Here is a 25,725-nt window from a genome sequence, read left to right as displayed (position 1 = left end):
TAGGCAAATGAATAGTTTGATTAAGGGCCACACTGAACACTACCTTAGGCATAAATGTTGGGTTTGTCCTCAGAGAAACCCTATCTGGATGGAAAATTATAAAAGGTTCCACAGCCATGAGTGCCTGTAGTTGTCAGACTCGTCTTGCAGAGGTTATTGCTAGTAGCAGAGCTGTTTTCCATGAAAAAAAATTTATATCAGCTGTAGCGGCTGGCTCAAAAGGAGGCAGGGTGAGTTTTTCCAAGACATAATTGAGGACCCATCCAGGTATTGGTGATCTCCTTGGAGGCCTTAAGTTTTTGGCTCCTCTGAGATACTGCCGTAATAAAGGATGAGAAAAAATAGGTGGCTCTGTATTGTAGTGAGCTGAAATGGCAGAGGCATGAATCTTAACTGATGAAAAGGATAGGCCTTTGTCCAGCATCTCAGTTAAATACTGCAAAATCTGAGGAATATTTGGTACAGTCGTGTCAATCCCTTGTGCCTGGTTCCAAGCACAGAATCTCTTCCATTTTTCAGCATAAGATTTTCTGGTACTAGGCCTCCTGGCCTCCAAAATACCATCCATCACCGCTTTAGAGAGGGTGTGTTTTGAATGACTACATTATCCGCCATGCTGCCAGATTTAAGGTCTTGAATTGGCTGTGCAGGATCTGATTGTGTTGGGACAGTAAGTGAGGAATTTGAGGTAATGTCCAGGCTGGATATTGAGACAAGTTCCTTAGGATTGGGAACCAGTGCTGACGGGGCCAGTCTGGGGCAATCAGTATCATTTTTGGCTTCTAGTCTGACTTTTAGGAGTACCTTGGGGAGGAGAAGCAGTGGAGGAAAGGCATATACTGTTAAGTTTTTCCAGCTGAAAGATAGAGCATCCACTTTCCATGCTTGCTTGTGATAAGTCCTTGTGCAGAATCTCTGTAGTTAGCAGTTGTGAGGGGAGGCAAAGAGGTCTCTCTCCGGGCATCCCCAGTTCCTTGTTATCATGCTGAAGACTTGCGGATCCAATTTCCACTCGTGGGGATCCATGAGGTTTCTGCTTAGTTCATCTGCCAGAGTATTTACCTTTCCTGGCAGGAATTGTGCTTGCATATGTACTTGGTAAGTCAATGCTGTGTCCCACAAAGTCATAGCTAGTCTGGATAGGGGGTAGGAATGAGTGCCTCCCTGCTTATGTACCACATGACTATAGTATCGTCCGTCTATCAGTAGTTGTCCTGGATGAAGCAGATCCTTGAAGGCTGTCAGGGCATTCTGAAAAGCTAGCATCTCTTTTTGGTTGATATGTAGATGCATTTGGCTTGCGGACCATGTGCCCTGAATATATCTTCCTGCCATGTGGGCCCCCCAGACATAATCTGATGCATCTGTTAATATCTGTCTGGCTGTGGGCAAAGCGAATGGCTGCCCCTTGTTGTGATGGCAGGCCTTTGCCCACCATCGAAACTACTGTTGCAGACAGGGAATGAGGGTAATTACTGTTTCCAGGCTGTGGCAATGTTGAGTCCAAACACTTTTTAGATACCACTGAAGTTTCCTCATATGCAGTCTTGCATATGGAATTAGCAGAATGCAGGATGCCATGAAGCCCAAAGCCTGCAGAATTTTTCTTGCAGATAACTGGGTCTTTGTTGCCAACATTTTGAAATAAGTAGTCAGTTGCCTTTGTTTGTCTGGCATGAGATAAGCCATCTGGGCAGTTGTATTTAAACTTGCACCCAGGAATATTATCTCTGAGAGGGTACTAGTTTTGATTTCTTTTCGTTTACTGTGTACCCTAGGGCATGTTAGTAATCTTTTTACAAACGCCAGATGCTGTAGTAGGATGTCCTTGTTCTCTACTTGAATAAGGCAGTCGTCCAAGTAAGGATATATTTGTATTCCTCTGTCTGCAAAATGCAATTACTGGAGCCAGGCATTTTGTGAAGACCCTGGGTGCAGTAGATAAGCCAAAGGGCAGTGCAGAGAATTGGTAGTGCATTGAACCAGCTATGAATCTGAGGTATCTTCTGCATGATTGTCCGATTGGGACATGCAGGCATGCCTCTTTTAGGTCTAAAGTCACAACCCAAGCCTTCTTGCCCAGCATAGGCAGAAGCTGCTGCAGAGTCAACATTTTGAATATTGGAATATCCAGACGTGTTTAGAATAGACAGGTCCAGTATTGGTCTCCAGGCTTTGTCCTTTCTGGGCACCAAGAACAGTCTTTAGTAAAATCCTTGTCCCTGCTCTTGCTGTGGTACGTGCTGAATGGCCCTCATGTCCATGAGGGATGACACTTGCTTTTGTGCCTCTGCCCACTGATTTTTTGGCAGGTCTGGCAAACCGTTCACCCTTGGCAGGGTGTGAAAGTGAAACCTGTAGCCTTGTGACACTATATCCAAGACCCATTTGTCCTGGGTTAATACGTGCCAATTTTGAGAAAAAAAAAAGTGCTAGTTTTCCCCCTAAAGGTGCTGCTAGAAGAGAAGTGCTTTGCGCAGGCAGGGGGAAGTCATTAGGACTGTTTCCTGTATGGCTGTGATTTGTCTTCTCCACTTTTGGAGGTAGAAGTACCCCATTGTTTAGACCTGTATGAGCCTTGGGGCTGGGATCTGCCTCTAGGACGTCTGTATCTGCCTCTTTCTGGCCTGACACTGGAAAGGACCAATTCTTTGTAGGTCAGTGCCTGCTAAATCTTGGAGGCTGTCCCTGTAAGAAATCCTTGACTGTTTGCATAGATTTAGCTTTGTCCTCCATTTTCTTCAACACCTCTTCTGCTTTAACACCAAACAAGGTATCATGCTGTAATGGAGCATCTAATAATTTTGCTTTAACATGATCAGGCAGATTCTGTTCCTTTAACCAAACATGCCTCCTAATGACAGAACCCGTAACAGCGGCCCTGCAGGAAGCCTCCAGAGAATCAAAACCACATTGCAAAGTATGCTTTCCCACTTGTTCAGCTGCATGCAATAAATCCTGCATTTCTTTGTTTTCTGCACATTCAGAATTTATCAACATTTTCTGATTAAGCAATGACATAATATATTGCTGATATTTAAGCATATGAAACTGGCAATTTAAAGCCCTTATAGCCAAGGTAGCAGAAGTGTAAATCTTTTTTCCCCATCTGTCCAGTGCCCTAGAATCCCTGTCAAAGGGGGTAGGGTTTTTTTGCAGTGGCAGCCTTGACCCCTTTGGGACCCTGAGAAATAGTTTCTGGGTCAGCAGCAGGGTTCTTAAAAATAAATTTATGTGAATCAGGAACCCTATAGTATCTGTCTGGCTTAACAGGAGCTGGAGGTAGAGAGTCAGGAGTCAGACTGGACTCTGAAAATACATCTACAATGTCTAACACAAGTGGAATAGCAAGGGGCCTGTGCTGAGGTAGTAAAAAGGAAGTCTCTGAGCCATTTCTTAGATTCTGAATAATCCTGGCTGTCCCAGTGAAAATGCTCCCTCATGGTATGCAGAGTTGCCCCAAAAGAATAATCCTCAGGAGGAGAGGCTGAAGTGATAGATTCTTCAGCATCAGAATCCTCAAAGGGAGGAAGAGTATTCCTGATCAGAAGAGGAATCAGAAGAAATGGAAACCTGATCTGAAGATTCATATTCCGTCTCTTGCCTAGGCCTCGTATCAGGAGGGGGATGGGAACCCCTCATCAAAGTGATTAGGTCTTCAGCCATTTTGAGCATCTGTTTTTTAGGCATGGAGGTCTGTCCATGGGGCTGTTGCACTTGTTTCTTTATCTTTAGAGGTGCTTTAGTCTTTGCCTTTGAAGCTGAAGTCGTTTTAACATATAAATGTGTAGGCCTGAAAACACCCTCAGAAGCCGATGCATGCTCAGCGGCTCCAGACCCATCTGAGGGAATAGTTTCCGAGGTTCCAATGCCTTGAGTTTCCAGTGGCCTAGTCGGCTCCACGTGTGAGTCGGAAGCAGCCTGTGGCTCTAAAGTAGCGGGCATCAGGGGCTGCGAAAGCGCCTCACTTAGAACTGGCGAACCAGCGACTGGCTTAGAAGCCTCGTCGTCAGTATTGGACCTCGGATGCCTCTCCTTTTCTTTGAGTTTCTTTTGAATTGCGGTAGTTGGATGGCTATCCGATGACATCGTGTAATTAAATCTTCTGCCAAAACAGTGAAATGCAAAATCGTACCGACGCTTAATAGTGTGTTGGTTAAATCTAGCACAAAACCGACAATTAGCAACGTCGTGATCAGGGCCTAGGCAAGGAATAAAGTAAGAATGGAAGTCCTTATGAGGTATTTTCTTCCGACAAGAAATACAATTATTAACTTTTTCTGACATCGGTCTGGAGCAAGAAAAAAGTTTCACCAACGGGGTACTTAGCTTTTAATGAAGACTTCGGATCTGAAATTCGAACATGAAAATCTCAGGAGTCGGCCGACCGGCACTTGCGAGCTGCTTTTGCTTCGGGCATCGCGCAGCTAGCAAGACTGAAGAAAATGGCGTCTGCTGCATCTTTTATACCCCTGGCGCACTGACGTCAGGGAGGAGGTGACAGCAACCGACGCCGGACCTAGACTTTAGAATTCAGGCTGACTGCAGGTAGCCTGCCAGCAGGATAACCCAATTGTAATGACTGCAACAGTGAAAGACTATGAACATCTTGGAATATTCAGACAGACCAAAGGAAGAGGTGGGTAAGACCAAAATTTACTGATGCAGTGACCTTCCCAAACAAGACCTAAATATGGTATGGAATAATGGCATAAGTAATGTGGTAACAGTCAGACATTACTATGAGAGGGGTTACACATATACTGTTGGGGGTAAACAGGGACAACAATGAGCAAAAGCAGTGAATTGAAGCACTTTCATTACACTACTGTAGAAGTTTTCAAAAAATATATTAAATTACAATCTACACCTTACCTGGAATATAACACCTGAATACTGAGAAGCAATACAGAGGAAAGATGTCTGCAAGAATTTACACTTGCAGCCTTGCTTCATCTATCTTCTTCACTCTGCTCCAAGTAAGAAACAAGTCTGTGTACACTAAGAGACCGCCACAACATGAAGCTTATATATATATATATATATATATATATATATATATATATATATATATATATATATATATATATATATATATATATATATATATATATATATATATATATATATATGTGTGTGTGTGTGTGTGGTCAACCACCACTTATGCAAGAAGGGCAATTAATTTGGACAGCTCACAAAAATGCCTGCAACACATCAGAAGCCATATCACGTTAAAATCTTCCAGCCCTTCTAGCATGACCTTGGTTCTAAATGTTGCCAGAACTTCAGCCATCCTCCTTTGCTCCTTTTTGTAGAACCTGCAATTCGCCTTCACGGCAGCACCTGTGCAATTTGGGCAAATCTTTTTTTCCCCAAGGATTTGACTTCAACTGAAAGCTGCTGCATCTCAGAATCAAGAGGAAATGTCTTGGATTTCAGTGTCATTTTATTTAGTCATTTACTTCTGTGTAGCCAAAACAACAACATGGTGGTTCAGGCATTTCATTTTTTCTAGCCTCCAATTCTTCCAGCTTTTAAAGCTATTGCACTGTAGCTTTAACCAAGCCTAAGCTAGGCTTAAATCACAAGAGAACACCAACAGATCAATATCTACTTGCATTATTAGCACAGCTGATAAAGAAACACTTATATACACATTATAAATATATATATATATATATATATATATATATATACACACACACACACACACACACTACATAAACACACGCGCATATATATATATATATATATATATATATATATATATATATATATATGCATATCTGTGTATACATAAATCTATGCACACATGCATACATATATAAGCATATCTTATCTAAGGATACATGTATACATATATCTATGCACACAGTTACATACATGCACGTACATATCTATGTACCTACATACATGTACATACCTGATACCTACATACGCAGGTACGTACCCGAACATGCACATACCTGGGTGAGCAACCACGCATGCGTACATACACACTTCATACATACATGTGTACACAACACAGGTACGTACATGTGTGACTGCACATGCAAGTATCCATACACATACATTCCTCTCTTTATATATATATATATATATATATATATATATATATATATATATATATATACACACACACACATATATATATATATATATATATATATATATATACACACACACACATATATATATATATATATATATATATATATATACACACGCATATATACATATACATATATATATATATATATATATATATATATATATATACACACACACACACACACACATATATATATATATATATATATATATATATATATATATATATATATATATAGACACAAATATATATATTTATATATATATATATGTATATATATATATATATATATATATATACACACACTATATATATATATATATATATATATATATATATATATATATATATATATATACACACACACACACACACACATATATATATATATATATATATATATATATACATATACATATACACACACACACACACACACACATCAGGTAATCAAACAGACCACTGTGGATGCTCATCTAGTCTCTATAAGGTGTTTTATTCTGCAATATATCAGCACAGACTATCCTTGATTTCAACCTAGGTCATGAATGTTAGTATCAAAATTAGATATTTTCTAAACAATCAATACACTTTTTAGTAAGCACAGCTTTTAATACTTAGTACCCTGTGCACTTCTCAAACTGTCCACATACCTGGCTGTTTTTTCCCCAGTAGTCTGCCAAATCTAAACTCTTTGCTAGAGCTATTTTCTCTACTTAAGTTTTATTTTTGGACAGTTCTTACTACATTACAACTTTTCTTGGAGAAATGACTTAAGCCTATTGCTGCAACTTTGGGCTATCACAATTCTAAGGTCTATTTTTTTTTTGCATCAGTACTTAGCTGTAATAATTTTGGATGCTCATCTTCCCTGGATTTAAACAGGTTTTCTTACTAATGTCTACACTTCCTTCTATACAGAATTTCATTTTCCCCAAAGATGATGCAACTACTCATTTCAACTGCATAACCAATTACGTTTGCTACAGGCTGCAAAACTTTCCTCTTGCTTTTCTCCGTTTTTATTTTATTGCCCAACTTCAAATCTGTTGACTGTTTTATGGAGTTTTGATCATAACAGCATTTATTCTCTCTATTTTCTAGCACTTCCTTTATAATTCACCGATTTTCAGGTCTCAGCTAATGTTACTGATGTTAGTAGTCCATTTCTCAGCTGTTTGCCCATTATGAACTGAGCTGTTAACAGTCCAAGTTTCCCCAGTGGAATAGTCCTGCATTGCAAAACTGACATGGCAATCTTAGATGTTGCCGCAGCTCGCTCTCTCTCATTGCTGTTCATTGCTCAAAAATTAGACTGTGGATAGTGTGGAATGAACACTGTATGCCTGAACTCCCATTTGCACACCAATCTTCTGAACACCTGACTTTTATATTCTGGACTACTCTGTTATGACAGCAGCACATACTATCTCCAGAAGAGACTTTAAAGCACTAAATACACCAGCACTTGAGTAACAGTTTGATTATTTTTGGGAAATGAATAATCTACATGCACACACACCTTTGAAATGAAATAAATATATGCCTGTTCAGCAAAATGAATGTATTTGCACTGGTTATGCTATCATTTCTTCCTTTTTGATTGTTTTGATGGTATGAATATTAAATGACAAACTGTGTACAAAGAGTTCCATTTAAATCACCATTCCTCATCAATACATTCTCCCTCATGCTCTCCTTGCACTTTATTGTTCAAGAAATGTAATTCATTAACCCTCTCAAACATACATCTTCTCATATGATTGGAAATAATTACTCTGCCATCTCTGATCATTAAGCCTTGGTCAAAAATCAAAGCCTTTATTTTATACTGTGAGATGGCCAAAATTCTCAAACTATTATCTATGGTTTTGTTTTTACTCGCTACATACGAGTGGTCTCAAACAGCTTCGTGGTCAGATGAAAGCAGAAGCCAAACCCAGACAGTCTAGAACTCTCTGGCACACAAACACCAACTGTCTTAGGCACACACCGCAGGCGGGTTGTGAAAAACGCAAACATGGTTGCCTACACATGGTTCACCTCTGCTGGACAGAGGTTTGCTTACTTAGAGCTCAAACGGACCAAAATACAGAAGCACTTGGAAACAAAGCATTTCAGCTATAATGCCACCCATTGCTCTCTCATTGCTTCTACCATTTTGTTGTTCTTGTCATAAGGAATAAATGCATTTAGATAAGGTCTGTCACTGGCAGGCACCACTTCCCCTTCATGAAAAAAACAGAGTACCATTCTTCAATTATGACTTTTATCCCTTTCACATACCAGAGTTTCACATGAATATCCAATATATGTTGCCATTTTTCATCTTTACTCTTCTGATAATGGATTTGGACAAAGCTTCACAGGCTGAATTAAAACTATTAAAAGGCCAGACTTCCAAGATGTCTACATACTCAAGAGGTTAATTATGGCTCTGCCAGTGTGAAAACTAAAAAAGCAAACCTGTCTAAAGGGATACAAACTCTATTGCTGGCCAGCGTCTGGATGTCAAAGAAAAAATTTAGAGAAATTAACAGAAAAGGAGAAAAATGTCTAGCTGGGAAGAATCTTAACTGTTCATCTAGAAGCAGTTCAAGGTTCAGCTTTGGTACAGAGGATTGCTTATAATAATTCAACGGGAAAACAAGCTATGCTGAATGAATATGTACAGTTAAAAGGATAACAGAAGTTTTAGCCAACTATTCAGATAAGCTGCTAAATAAAACTGCAAATATCAGAGTTTAAAATGAATACATGCTTGGCTGAGCATGAGACTTCAAGAAGATCGGTTCCCAAAAGTACTACAGTTAGAACACTGTGCACTCAAAGAAAAAATATGAGATTTTCTGCTATACTAAAGAAGCTGGAAGAACAGATTATAATGAAGTACACATATACAACTAAATTGGTGTTCCACAGCAGGATTTGTTAACTGAAAGGGACCAATGTGTGTATGCTCCAAACGTGGCCATGAGAAAGCAACCAAGACCCATATTAGAACAGATGCAAATTGTAATAGCAGAACGAATTGCTCCTGACAATACCGTAGCATAAAAAAAGGTATTAAAACTGGGGGACAATGGTGTGCTTGTAGAAAATTATTCACTGTACACCAGGCAGAAGACAAGCAAGGTTATCCCAGCAATCAAAGAATGTAGACAGGCAGGTGTGAGTATCAAGCTGCTGTATCCAGCTGCCTTCAGAATATTTTTTCCCTGGTGATTCAAAGACGTTTTTGAATGCAGAACAGGCTAATTAGGAAATAAAGTTTAGCAACAATGAGTGAAGGGACTCTGTTTCTCATTTTACTGACAATAACAAATCCAACAGACTGCCAACAAAACCACTTTTTCCATCGTTCCAAAGGAAAATGCTTGGGCGATAGAAAAAAGCACATAAGCTGATAAAGAATCAGATGTACTTCGGATTTGAACAGACTGGTGTTGGGAGATGGAAATGATCAGGAAGACCACCAATTATATTGTGAAATTAATGAATAAACATGAGATTGTAAAATATCAAGCCCATTATATATAAAATTAGACACAAGATGAGGCTTTGCAAGAAGTATTTCAGAAAGACTGGAATTCTGTTGAGCAAGTTAAAATGATGGGTTATCTGTAAAGTATATACGTCCTTAGAATTTATAAGGAATCTTAAGGGACTGAAGTAGTAACTGCAAGTAAAAATTTTTGTCATATTAGTATTTGTATAAAACTTCATGATAAATTGCATTTTAAATTGTACAGCAGTTTTGGAAGGTTGCAGTCATGGGTATTTTAAATGTTAAAATAGGGCAGTCTTATTTCTGACAGCTGTTTATGATAAAAAAAAAAGTTAAAGCAAGAAAGTACTTTTTTGGTTGTAATGTATCCTGGAATTACATTAACAAGACAAGAAAGGCTGGAAAGAAGCAAGTTAAAGGTAATATGTTATGAACTTGGGCTACTATGGTGGGGGATGTAAAAGTGAACTGATTTCATTTTATGTGTGTGTGTGTGTGTGTGTGTGTGTGTGTGTGTGTGTGTGTGTGTGTGTGTGTGTGTGTATATATATATATATATATATATATATATATATATATATACACACACACACACACACACATACACATACATATATAGATATACATTTATTATATTGCTGCAGCAGTGCTAGCCACCTGGCGGTGTAAACCTTGGCTTTAGATAGTCACTGTATGCGACACCCTGACCCCATGTGCAAAAATGGGAAAAAGGAGTTGTGGACAGATGGCTGGCTGGATATATGTATTGACAATTAAAAATAACTGAGCTGCTTTTACAGGGGTGGATGTCTATATTAATTTTACTGGTTTAAGCTAAAACAATTTTAAGAAAATGCTTGAAAGTATGATACAATGATGAAAGGCATGGAACACTACAGTTTTACTTTATCTGCCAAGTCATTAGCTATCTTCCTTTAGCAAGAGCTGTCAGTGGGAGACCAGAATTATACAAGCAATTAACCACATGAAGTCAGAAGTGTGTTCTGAGTGAAATTTACTAAGATTCCTTTATTTGTCTGCACAGTTAATAGTGGTTCTTTTTTTCTCATTATCAACAGCTTTTACTTGAAAGCACATGTTTGCATGTGTGAACAATTAAGAGCTGGTTGAACACACTATCCTGACAGAAATGTAGGAGATTCACTGTAATTAACACAAACGTACACAGGCAAGTAGTGGAGTAAAAAATGAAGTCAAAAACTGTGGGAAATAAATGAGTTATACAAGTAGTTGCCTCTCCAGCAGCCTTAATATTTAAATAAACTTAATACTTTGGTTTATATATTTAAAAGGTAACCAGTGTACTTTTTCCTTAAGGCTAAAATTTAATGTTTACTATAAGAATGCAAGTGTTTTTTCACATCTGGGAGAGGAATAGAGAATGAACAAAAAGGCAATGCAAGTAGGAACACAGGCTGTAACACGTACTTTAACATGGATAACCCAATTTTAGATTAGGGAACGCTTGTGTGTGCAGCCATTAGTTTATAGTAACTTCCTATCTGATGGGGGAAAAATTCAGTTTTTGAAAATGTACAGCGTTTGTGTTTGTTAGAAGTTAAAAAAGAAGGGGTTCTGAAAATCTATTTACTTGTTTTCATTGAAGAAAATCTTAAAATGGGACATATGATCAAATGGAGATAAGAAGCAAATGTAGGAGATCAGCCTGCCAAACAGTGTGTGCATGTAAGCTAAAAGTCAGAAATACACATTCAAATGAACTGTAAGTTATACTAGGTAGGAGTAATAGCTATTCTGTCCATATCATCAATGAATGTAAATGGCCTTACAGGTATAGACAAAAAGCAGGAAAGCACAGACTTGTATTAAGAAATGCTGCGTGCAAATAGCAATGTTGTAGGAGACAGAAGAGCATGTGAATTTGACAGAGTTTGAGTGAACATTCAGGAGTACAGCAGGGACAAAGGAAAACAGGAGCAATAATACTGACTGCTGGGGGCTCCTATAGTGATAAAACAGGAAATGGACAATGGTAGATTTGTGGTAGTAAGAGGTGGGGGGGGTTGCAGTAGAGTATTACGTTGGTATTGATAATTCCACCTGAAATTGCTATTATGGCATAAGAAAATTTTAGAAGAAAATCTGCTTTTGGCAGGGATTATTTATGGGTTTGGACTGGAACTTGATTTGCAAGTGTGAGGATGTATCTGGAGACCTAGAAGAGAAATATAACAAGAGACTTCACATTTCTGAGGAAATACATGAGAATACTTGGTATGGAATATGTGAATTCAATAGCAAGAACTCTGAATGAGAACACTAACCATACAGAATGTTACCATTCATAAATAAAGTATTCCAAGAACTAAGCCAACACAAAAATGGAGAAAACTAAGACAGAAATATACGAGGTTAAAATGGTGATGTATAACCAATCAAGGTATAACTATCCAGAAAGAGATGATATTCCTACAGAAGTCTGGAGAAAAACAAAACCTTCTAGATCTTTATCAGTTTAACAGTAATGGGGGATCCAGCATACTGGAAAAAGCTGTGGTAGCTATATTACTCAGAGGGAAAAGACCCTTCAGACCCAGCTTCATACAGACCTATGTCGATTTTAAGCCATAACTTTAAAATGTTTAGGTCTATTTTAGCTATGAGAACAGCAAAGGTGGTGCAAACATTGATAGATATGGATCTATGTGTTTTTTTGTGAAGGGGAGGTTAAACTTTGAAAGAAGAAAAGCAACCTCAAAGCATATTGCCACCACCATGCTTCACCATGGGGATGGTGTTCTTTTGGTGATGCAAAGTGTTGTTTTTGCGCCAAACGTACCTTTTGGAATTGTGGCCAAAGAATTCACCCTTGGTCTCATCAGACCATAACACATTTTTCCACATGCTTTTGGGAGACTGTGTATTGTTTTGCAAATTTTAGCCATGCTTGGATGTTTGTGTGTGTAATAAAAGGCTTCTGTCTTGCAACCCTACCCCATAGCCCAGACATATGGAGAATACGGGAGATTGTCGTCACATGTAGTACACAACCAGTCCTTGCCAGAAATTCCTGCAGCTCCTTCAGTGTTGCTGTAGGTGTCTTGACAGCCTCCTTGACCAGTTTTCATCTCGTCTTTTCATCAATTTTAGAGGGATGTTCAGTTCTTTGCAACATCACTGTTGTCCCATATTTTCTCCACTTTTTGATGACTGTCTTCAGTGTGTTCCATGGTATAACCAATGCTATGGATTTTTATTGTACCCTTTTCCTGACTGATACAAAGCATCAAAGAGATCTCATTATTGAAAGGTAAGCTCTCTGTCAACCATGGCTTTTGCTGTAGCAGCCAAATGTAAGGAAAATCCTACTACGATAGCTGAACTTTATTTGGTGTTAATAAGAGTCTCTAACTGATGGCAGGTGTGTACCCAAGCAGAATGAATGTTGTAATTTAATGAAAAGGTGCTACAACAAAGTTTTAGTTTAAGGGTGTGCAGACTTGTGCAACTAGCTTATTGTATACTTTTTTTTTATATTTCCCCCCCCCAACACATTTGTTTTTCAATTGAATTCTACGGGTTATAGGTCACATTAAAGGTGGGAAAAGTTTTAAAATAAATTATTGTGGCCTCTCTTTTTATATCAGAAAAACCTGGCATTTTAACAGGGGTGTGTAAACTTTTTATATCCACTGTGTGTGTATTATATATACATTATATATATATATATATATATATACATATATATATATATATATATATATATATATATATATATATATATATATACACACATATATATATATACACATATATATATATATATATATATATATATATATACACACACATATATATATATATATATATATATACACATATACATATATATATATATATATATATATAATATATCTATAGAAAGACAGATCTATAGAAAGACAGATAGGTAGGTATATAGATATATACAGAGATAGAGATGCATGTAGAGATACAGATATCGATAGATATATAGATATATATAGACAGAGATATAGATATACAGAGACAGATAGAGATATCTGGAGAGATATCTGGAGAGATACATACATATATATATATATATATATATATATACATACAGATATATATATATGTATACATACATGTGCATAGATATATATAAAGATATCGATATAGATATGGATTGAGAGAGACAGATGTAGAATCGGAGACAGTGGCTCATTCATAGAAAAACTCAAACGTGCGCGCACACAGCAGCAGCTTCACTGTTTGTATAATTTCTTTATTCATTCAGAATAAAACATCCAAGGATACGCTGCCAGTTAAGTGGTTATAACTACTGGGTACACAGTCTCACACAAAGATGCAAAGGCACAGATACCCAGGTGACTATCACATACCCACTCAGAAATGCATCCAGCAGAGTGCCACTTAACTGATCCAATACTTCTCAGACATTTCATTCTGAATCACTGAAGGAAGAAATGCATACATTATACCAACAGTGAAGTCCCTGATGTCAGATAAGAGTCCCAAAGCGTTTCATCTTCATCTCCCCCTCCTCACACAGACATACAATGTTCTCAGCTATCCTTGAATTTGCTTAAATGTTGATTTTTTTCTCATACTGCTGTCTGTTCTTCAGAGATTCTTCACAGAGGACTGTAGTCCCTGAGTGATCACTTACAGTTTGAGTTTTAGACTTCATAAAATGCATGCCAAGGCAAAATGTGTTATTTTATCAAATTTCCAAGTATACAACTATTTAAAATCTCACTGATTTGGTAATTTTATCTGCATTATTTTTTTTTTTTGGCTTCATCCTTGATTCTTGAGCGAAGACATTGTCAGATGCTTACATATGCACCATACTTCTCAGATAAAATCTATGGTTTTCCAGCAATCCACTGAAGGCCGTCTCTAAACAAACATACATTTGAGTTTCAAATTTTATATATTTCAGAAAATGTATGCCAACACAAATCCTGTTATTCTAGCTACTTTCTAACTTTATAAAAGCAGAACTTAAAATTTGTTCTTTTTGGGGGCCTTTGACCCCCCCCCCCACCCACCCATTAAGGCCATGTGCAAATTTCTTGTGCTAAAAAGTTGAGAGCAGCTATTAGACACATTCATCCTTATCATACCTAGTCTCAACTGTCCAGAATTTTGCAGAACGCCCACATTTTTGCCTCATATTTTTGGCCTGTTCCCATAATATACAGTTTTCTAGCAAATCACAATAGAATTAAATAATTTGACAGAAACTTAAGTTTCAGACATTCCATAATTCATAACACCTATGGTAACATACAACCTGTTATTCTAGTAATTATGTAGTGTTATTCTAGCAACATTCTAAGTTTATAAGGGAAATATCTAAAAAAAAAGTCCCTATTTTTATGGCTTTATCTTTGCATTATGTCTGGCTATTAGTTTTGTCCAGATTTCTTACTCTAGGAGGTTGAGAGGCGAGTTTAAGGAGAGGGAGAAAAAATAAAATAGAAGCAAAACAGTAAAAAGCAAATAACTGCAATATCAGCAGTAAAATAATTCCTTTTAATTGCTGGTATTGCAATTATTTAGTCTGATACTGTTTTGCTTCTATTTCATTCTCTCCCCTCTGTTTAAATGCAATTTGCCACAACCGTTTCTCTCACTGTTTGCACTTCGGGGGTATCATTATAGGAAGCCCTGAAGCCATGGACTTCAACTCAGCATTTTGATTGGCTGCTCAAGGTCAGAATAATTCTCTGTTTGGCTATAATTATGATTTGGGAACCAACTAGAATGAAAAGCAAAACCACCACTGTCGAAAACTTAACAGTGGAACACTGCTTCACTTCAGTGTCAAATGTGGTGCAGTTGAATGCTAAGGTCTTCCTGCAATCATCATCTTCTTTCGGCTGTTCCCATTAGGGGTCGCCACAGCAGATAATCTGTTTCCATTTCTTCCGGTCTTCTGCATCTTGCTCTATCACACCAACCACCTGCATGTCCCCTCTCACCACATCCATAAACCTTATCTTAGGCCTTCCTCTTTTCCTGTTACCTGGTAGCTTCATCCTTAGCATCTTTTTCCCAATATACTCAGCATCCCACCTCAGCACATGTCCAAACCAACGTAATCTTGCCTCTCTGGCTTTGTTTCCAAACCTTCCAACCCGGGCTGACCCTCTAATATACCTATTCCTAATCCTGTCCACCCTCGTCACACCCAGTGCGAATCTTAACATCTTTAACTCTGCCACATCCAGCTCCCACTCCTGCCTTTTTGTCAATGCCACTATCTCCAACCCATATAACATAGCTGGTCTCACTACCCTCTTATAGACCTTCCCTTTCACTCTTACTGGTACTCGTCTGTCACAAATCACTCCTGACACTCTTCTCCACCCACTCCATCCTGCCTGTACTCTCTTCTTCACCTCTTCCTCACTCACCACTACTCTGAACTATTGATCCCAAGTATTTAAACTCATCCACCTTCGCCACCTCTACTCCTTGCATCCTCACCATTCCTCTATTCTCCCTCTCATTCACACACTTATTCTGTCTTAGTCCTGCTGACCTTCATTCCTCTTCTCTCTAGAGCACATCTCCATCTCTCCAGGGTCTCCTCCACCTGTTCCCTACTCTCACTACAGATCACAATGTCATCTACAAATATCATAGTCCACGGGGACTCCTGTCTGATCTAGTCTGTCAACCTGTCCATCACCAATGCAAATAAGAAAGGGCTCAGAGCTGATCCTTGATGTAACCCCACCTCCACCTGAAACGCATCTGTCACTCCCACCACAGATCTCACCGCTGTCACACTACCCTCGTACATATCTTGTACCACTCTTACATACTTCACTTGACACTGCCGACTTCCTCATACAATACCACAACTCCTCCCTAGGCACCCTGTCATATGCTTTCTCTAAGTCTACAAAAACACAATGCATCTCCTTCTGACCTTCTCTGTACTTCTCCATCAACACTCTCAGAGCAAACATCGCATCTGTACTGCTCTTTCCCGGCATGAAACCATACTGCTGATCACTAATCATCACGTCCCTTCTTAACCTAGCTTCCACTACTCTTTCCCATAACTTCATGCTCTGACTGATCAATTTAATCCCTCTGTAGTTACTACAGCTCTGCACATCACCCTTATCCTTAAAAATCGGTACCAAAACACTTTCTCCATTCCTAAGGCATCCTCTCACTTTGCAAAATTTCATTAAACAATCTGGTTAAAAACTCCACTGCCATTTCACCTAAACACCTCCATGCTTCCACAGGCATGTCATCTGGACCAATAGCCTTTCCATTCTTCATCCTCGTCATAGCTATCCTTACTTCCTCCTTGCATTGTACTTCATGATTCACTATCCCCAGATCATCCAACCTTCTCTCCCTCTCATTCTCTTCATTCATCAACCCCTCAAAGTACTCTTTCCATCTCCTCAACACACTCTCCTCATTTGTAAGTAGGTTTCCCTGATTACCCTTTATCACCTTTACCTGCTGCACATCTTTCCTAGCTCGGTCCGTCTGTCTAGCCATTCGGTACAGGTCCTTTTCTCCCTCCTTAGTGTCCAACCCTTCATACAATTCTTCATATGCCTTATCCTTAGCCTTCGCCACCTCTCTCTGCCATGCACCTCATCTCCTTATACTTGTCTACTTTCTTCATCTCTCAGACAACCCCACTTCTTTGCCAATCTCTTTCGCTCTATACTCTCCTGTACTTCCTCATTCCACCACCATGTCTCCTTGTAGTCCTTCCCCTGTCCAGATGTTATACCAAGCACCTTTCTAGCCGTCTCCCTTACTAGCTCTGCTGTAATTACCCAGCTATTGGTAACTCTTCACTGCCACCCAGTGCCTGTCTCAACTCATCCCTGAACTCCACCTCACAAGTACCCTTTTTCAATTTCCACCATTTGATCCTTGGTGCTGCCCCTCACACTCCTCCTCTTCTTGATCATCAATGACATCCTACAAACCACCATCCTATGCTGCCTAACTACACTTTCCCCGGTCACCACTTTACAGTCTCCAATCTCCTTCAAACTGGCCCTCCTACATGATATAATCCACCTGTGTGCATCTTCCTCCACTCTTTAATGTCACCCTATACTCCTTCCTCTTGTTAAAATACATTCACCACAGCCATGTCCATCCTTTTCAAAAATCCACTACCATCTGACCTTCTGCATTCCTTTGTTTAGCACCATACCTACCCCATCACTTCTTCATACCCTCTGTTCCCTTTACCAACATGCCCGTTGAAATCTGCTCCAATCACCACTCTCTCACCCTTGAGTAGTCATCACCGCTTCATCCAACTCGCTCCAAAAATTTTCTCTCTCATCCATCGCACACCCAACTTGTGGAGCATATGCACTAACATTCATCATTACATCATCAATTTACAGCTTCATAAACATCACTCTATCCGACACTCTTCACCTCTTAGCATACTGTTCCTTCAGGAGAACTCCTACACCATTTCTCCTCCCATCCACACCATGATAAAAAAATGTGAACCCAACTCTGATACATCTAGCCTTACTCCCCTTCCATCTGGTCTCTTGCACACACAATATACCAACCATCCTTCTGTCCATCATATCGGCTAGCTCTCTCCCTATACCAGTCATACTGCCAACATTCAAAGTTCTGACCCTCACTACCACAGTCCTAGCCTTTCTCCTCTCTTCCTGCCTTTGGCCATGCCTTCTGCCTCTTCTCCTCCTTTGGCCAACAGTAGCCCAATTTCTGCCAGGTCTTCCTACAATAAGATACAAAAATCCTGTAAACCTGTACAAATACTTGTTGTAGGGGACTATAGCTTCTCTTTTAGAAAACAGTAAACATTTACAGCCATTCAAAAACAATGATTTGGGGTAAATGTAATATAGAAAGTCTGCGCAGGGGAACCACGTAACAAAGATGATAAAAAATATACAATAATCCAAGTGCTGAAACGTGGTGGCTAGTATAATCACAGTCACAATTCAACGAATCAAAGGCAGTACATCCATTTAACAGCAGCAGAAATACAAAATGAAGTGTAATCCAACCATATAAAAGGTCCACGAAACTTTTAGATAACAGGAACGTTCTTTATTGACATGCAGTAAGCGCTTTCACCCAGACGGCTTCATCAGACTGTAACAGCATGTAAAACCAACAGTCATATATACCAGAGTCAACACCAAAATCAAATCATTTAAGTAATTAAACAATTAAATTATTGAAATTTAAAACCACAGCCATTTAGAATACAAACATTTAAAATATTAAAAATAGGTCATAAATAATGTTTAAAACATCACCTCTTGTGTTTAATAGATAATTTTCTTCTTTTTAGTATAGGTTGTAAACTAACCTTAGGCACAGCTGCATGAATTTAATTTCATCAATAATACATCTAATTATTTAAAATTTACTATGAATTACTCTAGAGACTATATATCTTTTTTAGATGTAGACATTTTTAGATTAAGTAATGGAATGTTAAACACGTCGGTACACAGGAAGAGCTGCCATAAAAATACACTGTTACATAGAACTAGTATGCATCCTTTACATGTATTTGGTAATGTAGTTAAGGGACAAGCTATAAGGGCATCTCGGTTGAACCCCACTGAAGATGGTTATAAGAAAGAGATGACTAATATAGAGAGAAGGCTACTATCTAGGTCATATACGGAAAATGAGATTAGGTCAGCTTTCGCAGAGACAGATGACCTGAGGGGAACGAGAGCTTGTCCCTATTTTTCAAATCAGGCCAGGGATGCATTAATGGCAGATACATCACCTACCCCTGGAATTAACAATATTAGATTAAACATGCCCTTATATTACACCAGTGATGTATACCATGTTAGGAACATCATTGAGAAACATTGGAACATTTTAGGTGTGGATGATAATATCAGTAAGGTGGTAGGTCCAAAACCTAAATATATATATAAAAATAAATCTAATTTGAAGGAATTATTGTGCCATAGGGTAGGCACCAATTCTGCACGTCCTAGTACAAATACTACCATATGTGGTAAATGTAATCAGTGTACATACATTAACAGTAATACTGTATTTGAACAACCTATAACAGGACAAGTTTTCTCATTTTTTACTGGAACGAACTGTAAGTCATCAAACGTGATATACCTTGCCACTTGCACTGCCTGTTCAGCATTTTATATTGGTAAGACGAACAGGCAGTTGAAGGAAAGAATTAGAGAGCATGTTTACAAGATGAGAATTGGGGATGCTACTAATGCTTTAGCACGTCACCAACTGGACACAGATACTACACATACCTTCACTTTTCTTGTTTTGCAGTGTATTAACACTACTATGAGAGGGGGGGATGTGGATACCTATACATTAGAAGTTGAGCTCAGGTGGATCGTTAGATGTAGAGCAGACTCTAGCCCTGGACTGAATGATAAGGTTAGTTTACAACCTATCTAAAAAGAAGAAAATTATCTATTAAACACAAGAGGTGATGTTTTAAACATTATTTATGACCTATTTTTAATTTTTTAATATTTTAAATGTTTGTATTCTAAATGGCTGTGGTTTTAAATTTCAATAATTTAATTGTTTAATTACTTAAATGATTTGATTTTGGTGTTAATTGACTCAGGTATATATGACTGTTGGTTTTACATGCTGTTACAGTCTGATGAAGCCGTCTGGGTGAAAGCGCTTACTGCATGTCAATAAAGAACGTTCCTGTTATCTAAAAGTTTCGTGGACCTTTTATATGGTTGGATTACACTTCATTTTGTATTTCTGCTGCTGTTAAATGGATGTACTGCCTTTGATTCGTTGAATTGTGACTGTGATTATACTAGCCACCACGTTTCAGCGCTTGGATTATTGTATAATGATTTGGGGTAGGCTGGAAAGAAGCATGTGCTCTACCACAGCAAAATGAATAAACTAACTGCTGAGATCATGCAAAGTGTACTCACACTTAAGACAATTTTCAATTATCTGCTTATTTAATAAACCACTCTCAGTGGTCAAGACACTTTCCACACAAGGTTTCACACCACAAATTCTCACTAGTGAAGACAACCAAGGAACTATTCTCAAACCCCAAGAAATTCCTCATTAGGAGACTCAGCAGCATAAATCTGTTTTACCACAATGTGAACTTACTATAGTGTTTCATCCTAACATAACTGTACTGAAGTTTTCATTTTCAAAACTAGCACTGACAAGCTTATAATAAAGCATTTTTATTCCATGTCTTTGAAAGGGCATTATTCCTAACCAAGTATTATTTGAATTCATCATTTGACAAATTACAAGCAGCCCCTTCACCCAATATGTCATACACCCCAAGCTAGTATAAGACAGCTCCAGAATTACAGTTTGCAGTAGCCTCATACCTATAAAGTTGGTCCAGTTTGAAGGTGCTGTGCAGATACTTCTGTTTATGAGCTGCATTAACCAGTCAAATAACCTTCAAAAGAAAGAAAACAAGATTTGCTATTTTAAGCTGGTAATGTTTAAAACAAAATACTCATTAATGCTCCCTCCAAGTATTACAAAAGATATTACCATACAGTCATTTTATTTTTTCTGTTAAAATACTACTTTCCCTACGAGTCAAGAAAATTACTGCTTCTGCTTGAACAGGAGGCAAGATCCTGCTGCCATTGTCTTTCCACAGAAAGCACCTCAGTTCCCCAAATAACCCCAAAAAGTATGAAATTATATTACTGGCAGAAGTAATTCAAATAAGCTTTTATACGTCAGTCATGCTGCCCATCGTACATGTAGGGCTTTCTTTAAAACAAACTCATGAATATTTCAGATTTATGAACTCCAATTGTTTACTACCTGGCATAAATAACTTTGGCTAGGCAGTCTTTCCGTGTCCCACACTCTGCTTTAGAGCACGGCTTCATGAAAACATGCTGTTGCCGTCCAGCTGTAATTGTCCTGAACTGGAGCTGCTCAACAAGTTCCTCCTGGGACACCATCAACAGACACGAAGCTGAACGAAGAAAATCTGAAAGAAGACAAGCTACTGGAATTAAGTGAATTTTGTTTAAGTAGCTAACGGCACAGTTTTGTCATGTACTCCCATAACAGCAGCTGTGTGAAATATTAACCACAACAAAGGCGACATGCGACAATAATCCTGTAGCACATTCAAACACAACAGGGCTAATCCAACAAATGCTTTTCAATCACATGATCATATCCCACCTCCACAAATACCAGCAACTATATCATTACACACAGGGCACTTCAAATCTTCCTTCACATACTTTTCAAAAGTTTTCAATCCATTTTCCAAACAGTTTCTTTATCAAGAGAAGACAGAATCTTCAGTATCAACAAGGCTCATGCAATATCACAACTACAGCTCCAGACACCAATAATCTTGGATAGCAAGAAGGGGGAATTCCCACCTGTTTAGCCAACAATCCAAAATATTAACTATTATGACCATTACAGCTAGTATCTTATTTTGACATGCTAGTTTATCATAAGATGAAAAAGCCCTTCCGCCCACATGCCAAGTAGGATAAAATAGAGCTGATAGTTACAATCAGCAGTCGACCCCGATGAAAAACTTTGCAAAAGGCACTCCTCTAATAAGCTAAGAGGAAACAGCACTCAGGGGAGCATTTAGGCAATTTTCTTACCAAACCACAGTTCACCCCACCAAGGCCCTCAGTGTCAGGATTGTGCTGAGAATAAATACCCTTTATCAGCCCATCACTTACTATGAGGTTACTCGAGGAATTGCTAAACTAAACTAAACCCAAGCAAAAGCCCTGAATCAAATGGCTTTCACAGGGAATTTTACAAGTGTTGAGGTAGTAGTCTCTGGACAGCTAATCCAGGTGTTTAATTCCCTGGATTTTTCAACTTAACCAATGCAAACTATAACTAGCAAATGGTAATGTTGATCCCAAAAATCAAAGAGGGGATGCCTGGACTCTGACTTTACAGCAGTATCTCACACATTTGCCAAAAGTTTCAGGTCTAGATATAACAAAGTTGTTCTGGCTGCTACAAAGCTCAACTCAGAAGGGACAAAATGGCTTAATTCTGGCTAGGGTGTTAATGAATAACTGGTATGATTTGGAAATTTTTCTTAAAAACCAGGGCCATTTCCACAAAGAGTGGGGCACTGTCCTTTTTGACATTACCAAGACATCTGACACACTTAAGTTGGGAATTTCTATTCCAAGTCTTAGAATCCAGGAATTCTGGGGACACTCATTACTTGGGAAAGAATATGCTCTTCTTTAGGGTCATGGTAAATGGTGGCCTTTTCTATGTGGGCCAGGTAGCCAGAGGCACCAGGAAAATCTGTCCTGTATAAACATTTTTGTTTTTGTTTTTTAACTTATGGTGGAGCGGTTTTCTCCAAATAGAACATTCCTAAGATACAGAAGAGTTATGAAGGGCATATTGAGTACTCTCCAATTTATTTGGGGATAATTATATATTATTAAACAATAATCTTTCCAAGTACTAGAGAGTACTGGAAAATTTTAAAATATTTGATAATGCTTGAGGTTTAGTATGCAACTCTGCCAAGTCAGCAGTGATGAAATGCATCTCCAAGTACGAGTTGGAAATTCAGAATTATTCCAGTTGTAGCCTGCTTAGAGTATCTAGGCCTGTATGTAGATAAACGTACTGGGGACACAATAGAGGAAACCTCACTAAGTTAGTCAAGAAAGTCATAGATGATCTCCTACCCAAGCTGGATAAACTGTACTTATCTTCAGGTGAATTCAAACTTTGCAGGCAATACTAATACCCCACATTATGTTTTGGTGTATGAACGTCACCATTCCAATGTGTCACCAGAGAATTACACTTCAATAATGAATAAATGTCTTAAGAGATTTATATACAAGGATTTTGTCACTTTATGCCCATTTCCCCAAATGCTTTGGGGGTGGGGTGTCCCACCTCTGACCAAGTATGTCATCCTCAAGTGTACTTTGCTATTAAAACTTTAAGATTAAATAATAAAGATCAGAAGAAAATAGGTACACCACAGGGTCTAATCCTCCATATGGGAATTTATCAAAGATGTCACAGAAGTGCAAACTACAGTATGTGTGCCCAGAGATGGGAAGTCTAGCATGGAGTACAGGTCCCAGTATTGTAATACAGTACAACCCAAGGATACTAGAATGCATAAGATAGCAAATTAGACAAAAGTGGACAAAATAATTTGAGTGGGAGCAATTACTGGTCAACACAAGGAGGCACTCACTTAAGAGTCAGTCTAGTATGTTCTGAATTTCACCTTAAGGAACAGGAGTGGTTCACAAATTTGCAAATGTGACATATTTGAACCAAATATATCCAACTCGTGGAAGGTACTCAAAGGGCATTACCTATGGGAAAGCAGGCAAACATTAAATAACAGCAAGCCTAATTTATAAGGACTTGTGGGAGGTAAAGACAAATACAGTGAAGAGTCTGTTTAAAAGTGAGATGGGAGAGAGAAATGAGTTACTCAGACCAAAAATGAGTAGGATCAAGCTTTTAATACCCCATCTAGGCTAAGTGGTTGCGATACAAAGACCAACAGATGAAGCTTTTACTAAGATGGCATCTCCTCATATCAGCTAGAAAATTCAGAACAGGGTGAAAACCACAGTGAATGCTGGAGGTGATGCATTTGTGGAGCAGACAAGCTGCACATTTTGGGGGTGGGCCGAGTGTTAAGAGTTATGGGAGAATTCATATAACCCTGAACTTTAACTGGACATTCTGAATTTTTGGGGTGGTAAGACTAAGATTCGCATGTTGAAAGCAGGGAAAAATGATTTCTGTCAAGGAATACAAATGAAGTAAGTTATTCTAGGAAGGTGTGCGTTAAGGAATACAAATGAAGTGAGTTATCCTATGAAGGTGTGGGACACTGTGTAAACATTTTGGCTTTATTTTATATTAATTCAAGGATGCCGAGGAATATACTAGTATTCCTCCTGACTGGGAATCTCTGTTCATAAAATATTGACTCCAGTGATTTGGCTGCAAACTATGAAAGTTGATGAATGCTCTCAGTGTTGTGACAGATAAGACAAGTTAGCACTCTTTAATCAGATGTGCACTCAGCCATGCAAATACAGTATGCCCAGTTCAGTGTCTTAACCGGTTGCGCTTTTTTTTTCTAAATGCGTGTTTTTTTACTCTTATTGCTACGATGGTTTACTACAATTCTCTAGTTATCTACCACTTTTTTAAAATAAGTGAACACAATTTGGTTAACAACTGGAAGTGCAAGTTGAAACTTTTCTGGTGGGTAAATAATGTACGATGTAACCCTAAGAAACCTACCAAAGGATACAATGGACACCTTGACTATACTAATTACACTCAAGTGGAACAAATCTGATAGTTACATGCACACAGACAATGCTGTAGCTGTGAAAACAAAGACTAAAATGAATAGTTGTATAAAATGTTACCATAACCATAGATGTCCCTGTCTTCTATACTGCAGTATTCTTAAGTGTGGGATTCTCTGCCTCAGGCGACCCGAACGTCAGCTCCTATACAAAAGCTTAAGCCTAGTTGCTGTGGGTGCATGGAACGTCACACGCAGGCCATAAACCTGGAGTCTTAAATGTGACGTCTGCACGCACAGATCTCAGAACTAACTAGCCAGTCAGGACAGTGTACTAGGTAGAGCCAAAGGATGTCCTCCAGAAGTGAGAAGTGTCATTGGGTGCCCAATGTGACCATAGTGTAGGTGGTGCTCCACATACAGGTGAGAAGGTATGCAGGGGGATAAGGTGGTAAGGAATACTGCAACATGGAAGAGAAGCACATCTATGGTTATGGCAAGATTTCACACAAGTATTCTATGTCCTATTCCTATTTTGCAGCATTCTTAGCGTGGGAGAGTACCACAGCTTAGGAAGGATAGAGGAGGTAGAGGTAGCTGATTACAGAAATCCCTGCAGGATTGCCCTAGCGAAACAGTACAGTTGTGTACACTTACCATAAATGTAGACGTTAGAGTGTATTCAGTGTTGCAGTCATCACCTGTGGGTTATCCCTGCTGTGGTAGCCCTCGGCTGGCCTGAATACCAGAGAATGTTTTCCT

General features: G+C 38.6%; 1 protein-coding gene across 1 annotated transcript in view; it reads right to left on the bottom strand.

The window, feature by feature from the left end:
* MYO19 (myosin XIX) overlaps nt 1-25,725 on the bottom strand; it is a 1,187,636-nt gene that overhangs the window by 1,025,695 nt on the left and 136,216 nt on the right. Inside the window, exons 5-6 of the mRNA XM_044054569.1 lie at nt 21,471-21,642; nt 21,017-21,090 (exon numbers count right to left, since the gene is read on the bottom strand). Of these exons, the coding sequence (XP_043910504.1) occupies nt 21,017-21,090; nt 21,471-21,642 (246 nt within the window). The remainder of the gene's footprint in view (nt 1-21,016; nt 21,091-21,470; nt 21,643-25,725) is intronic.

Source organism: Protopterus annectens, chromosome 13.part0 (assembly GCF_019279795.1).
Source record: "Protopterus annectens isolate FY-2018-M chromosome 13.part0, PAN1.0, whole genome shotgun sequence".
In the NCBI taxonomy this organism is placed as follows: Eukaryota; Metazoa; Chordata; order Ceratodontiformes; family Protopteridae; genus Protopterus; species Protopterus annectens.
The sequence above is the reverse complement of the archived record's forward strand: the minus strand, read 5'-3'. Positions and strand labels throughout refer to the sequence as shown.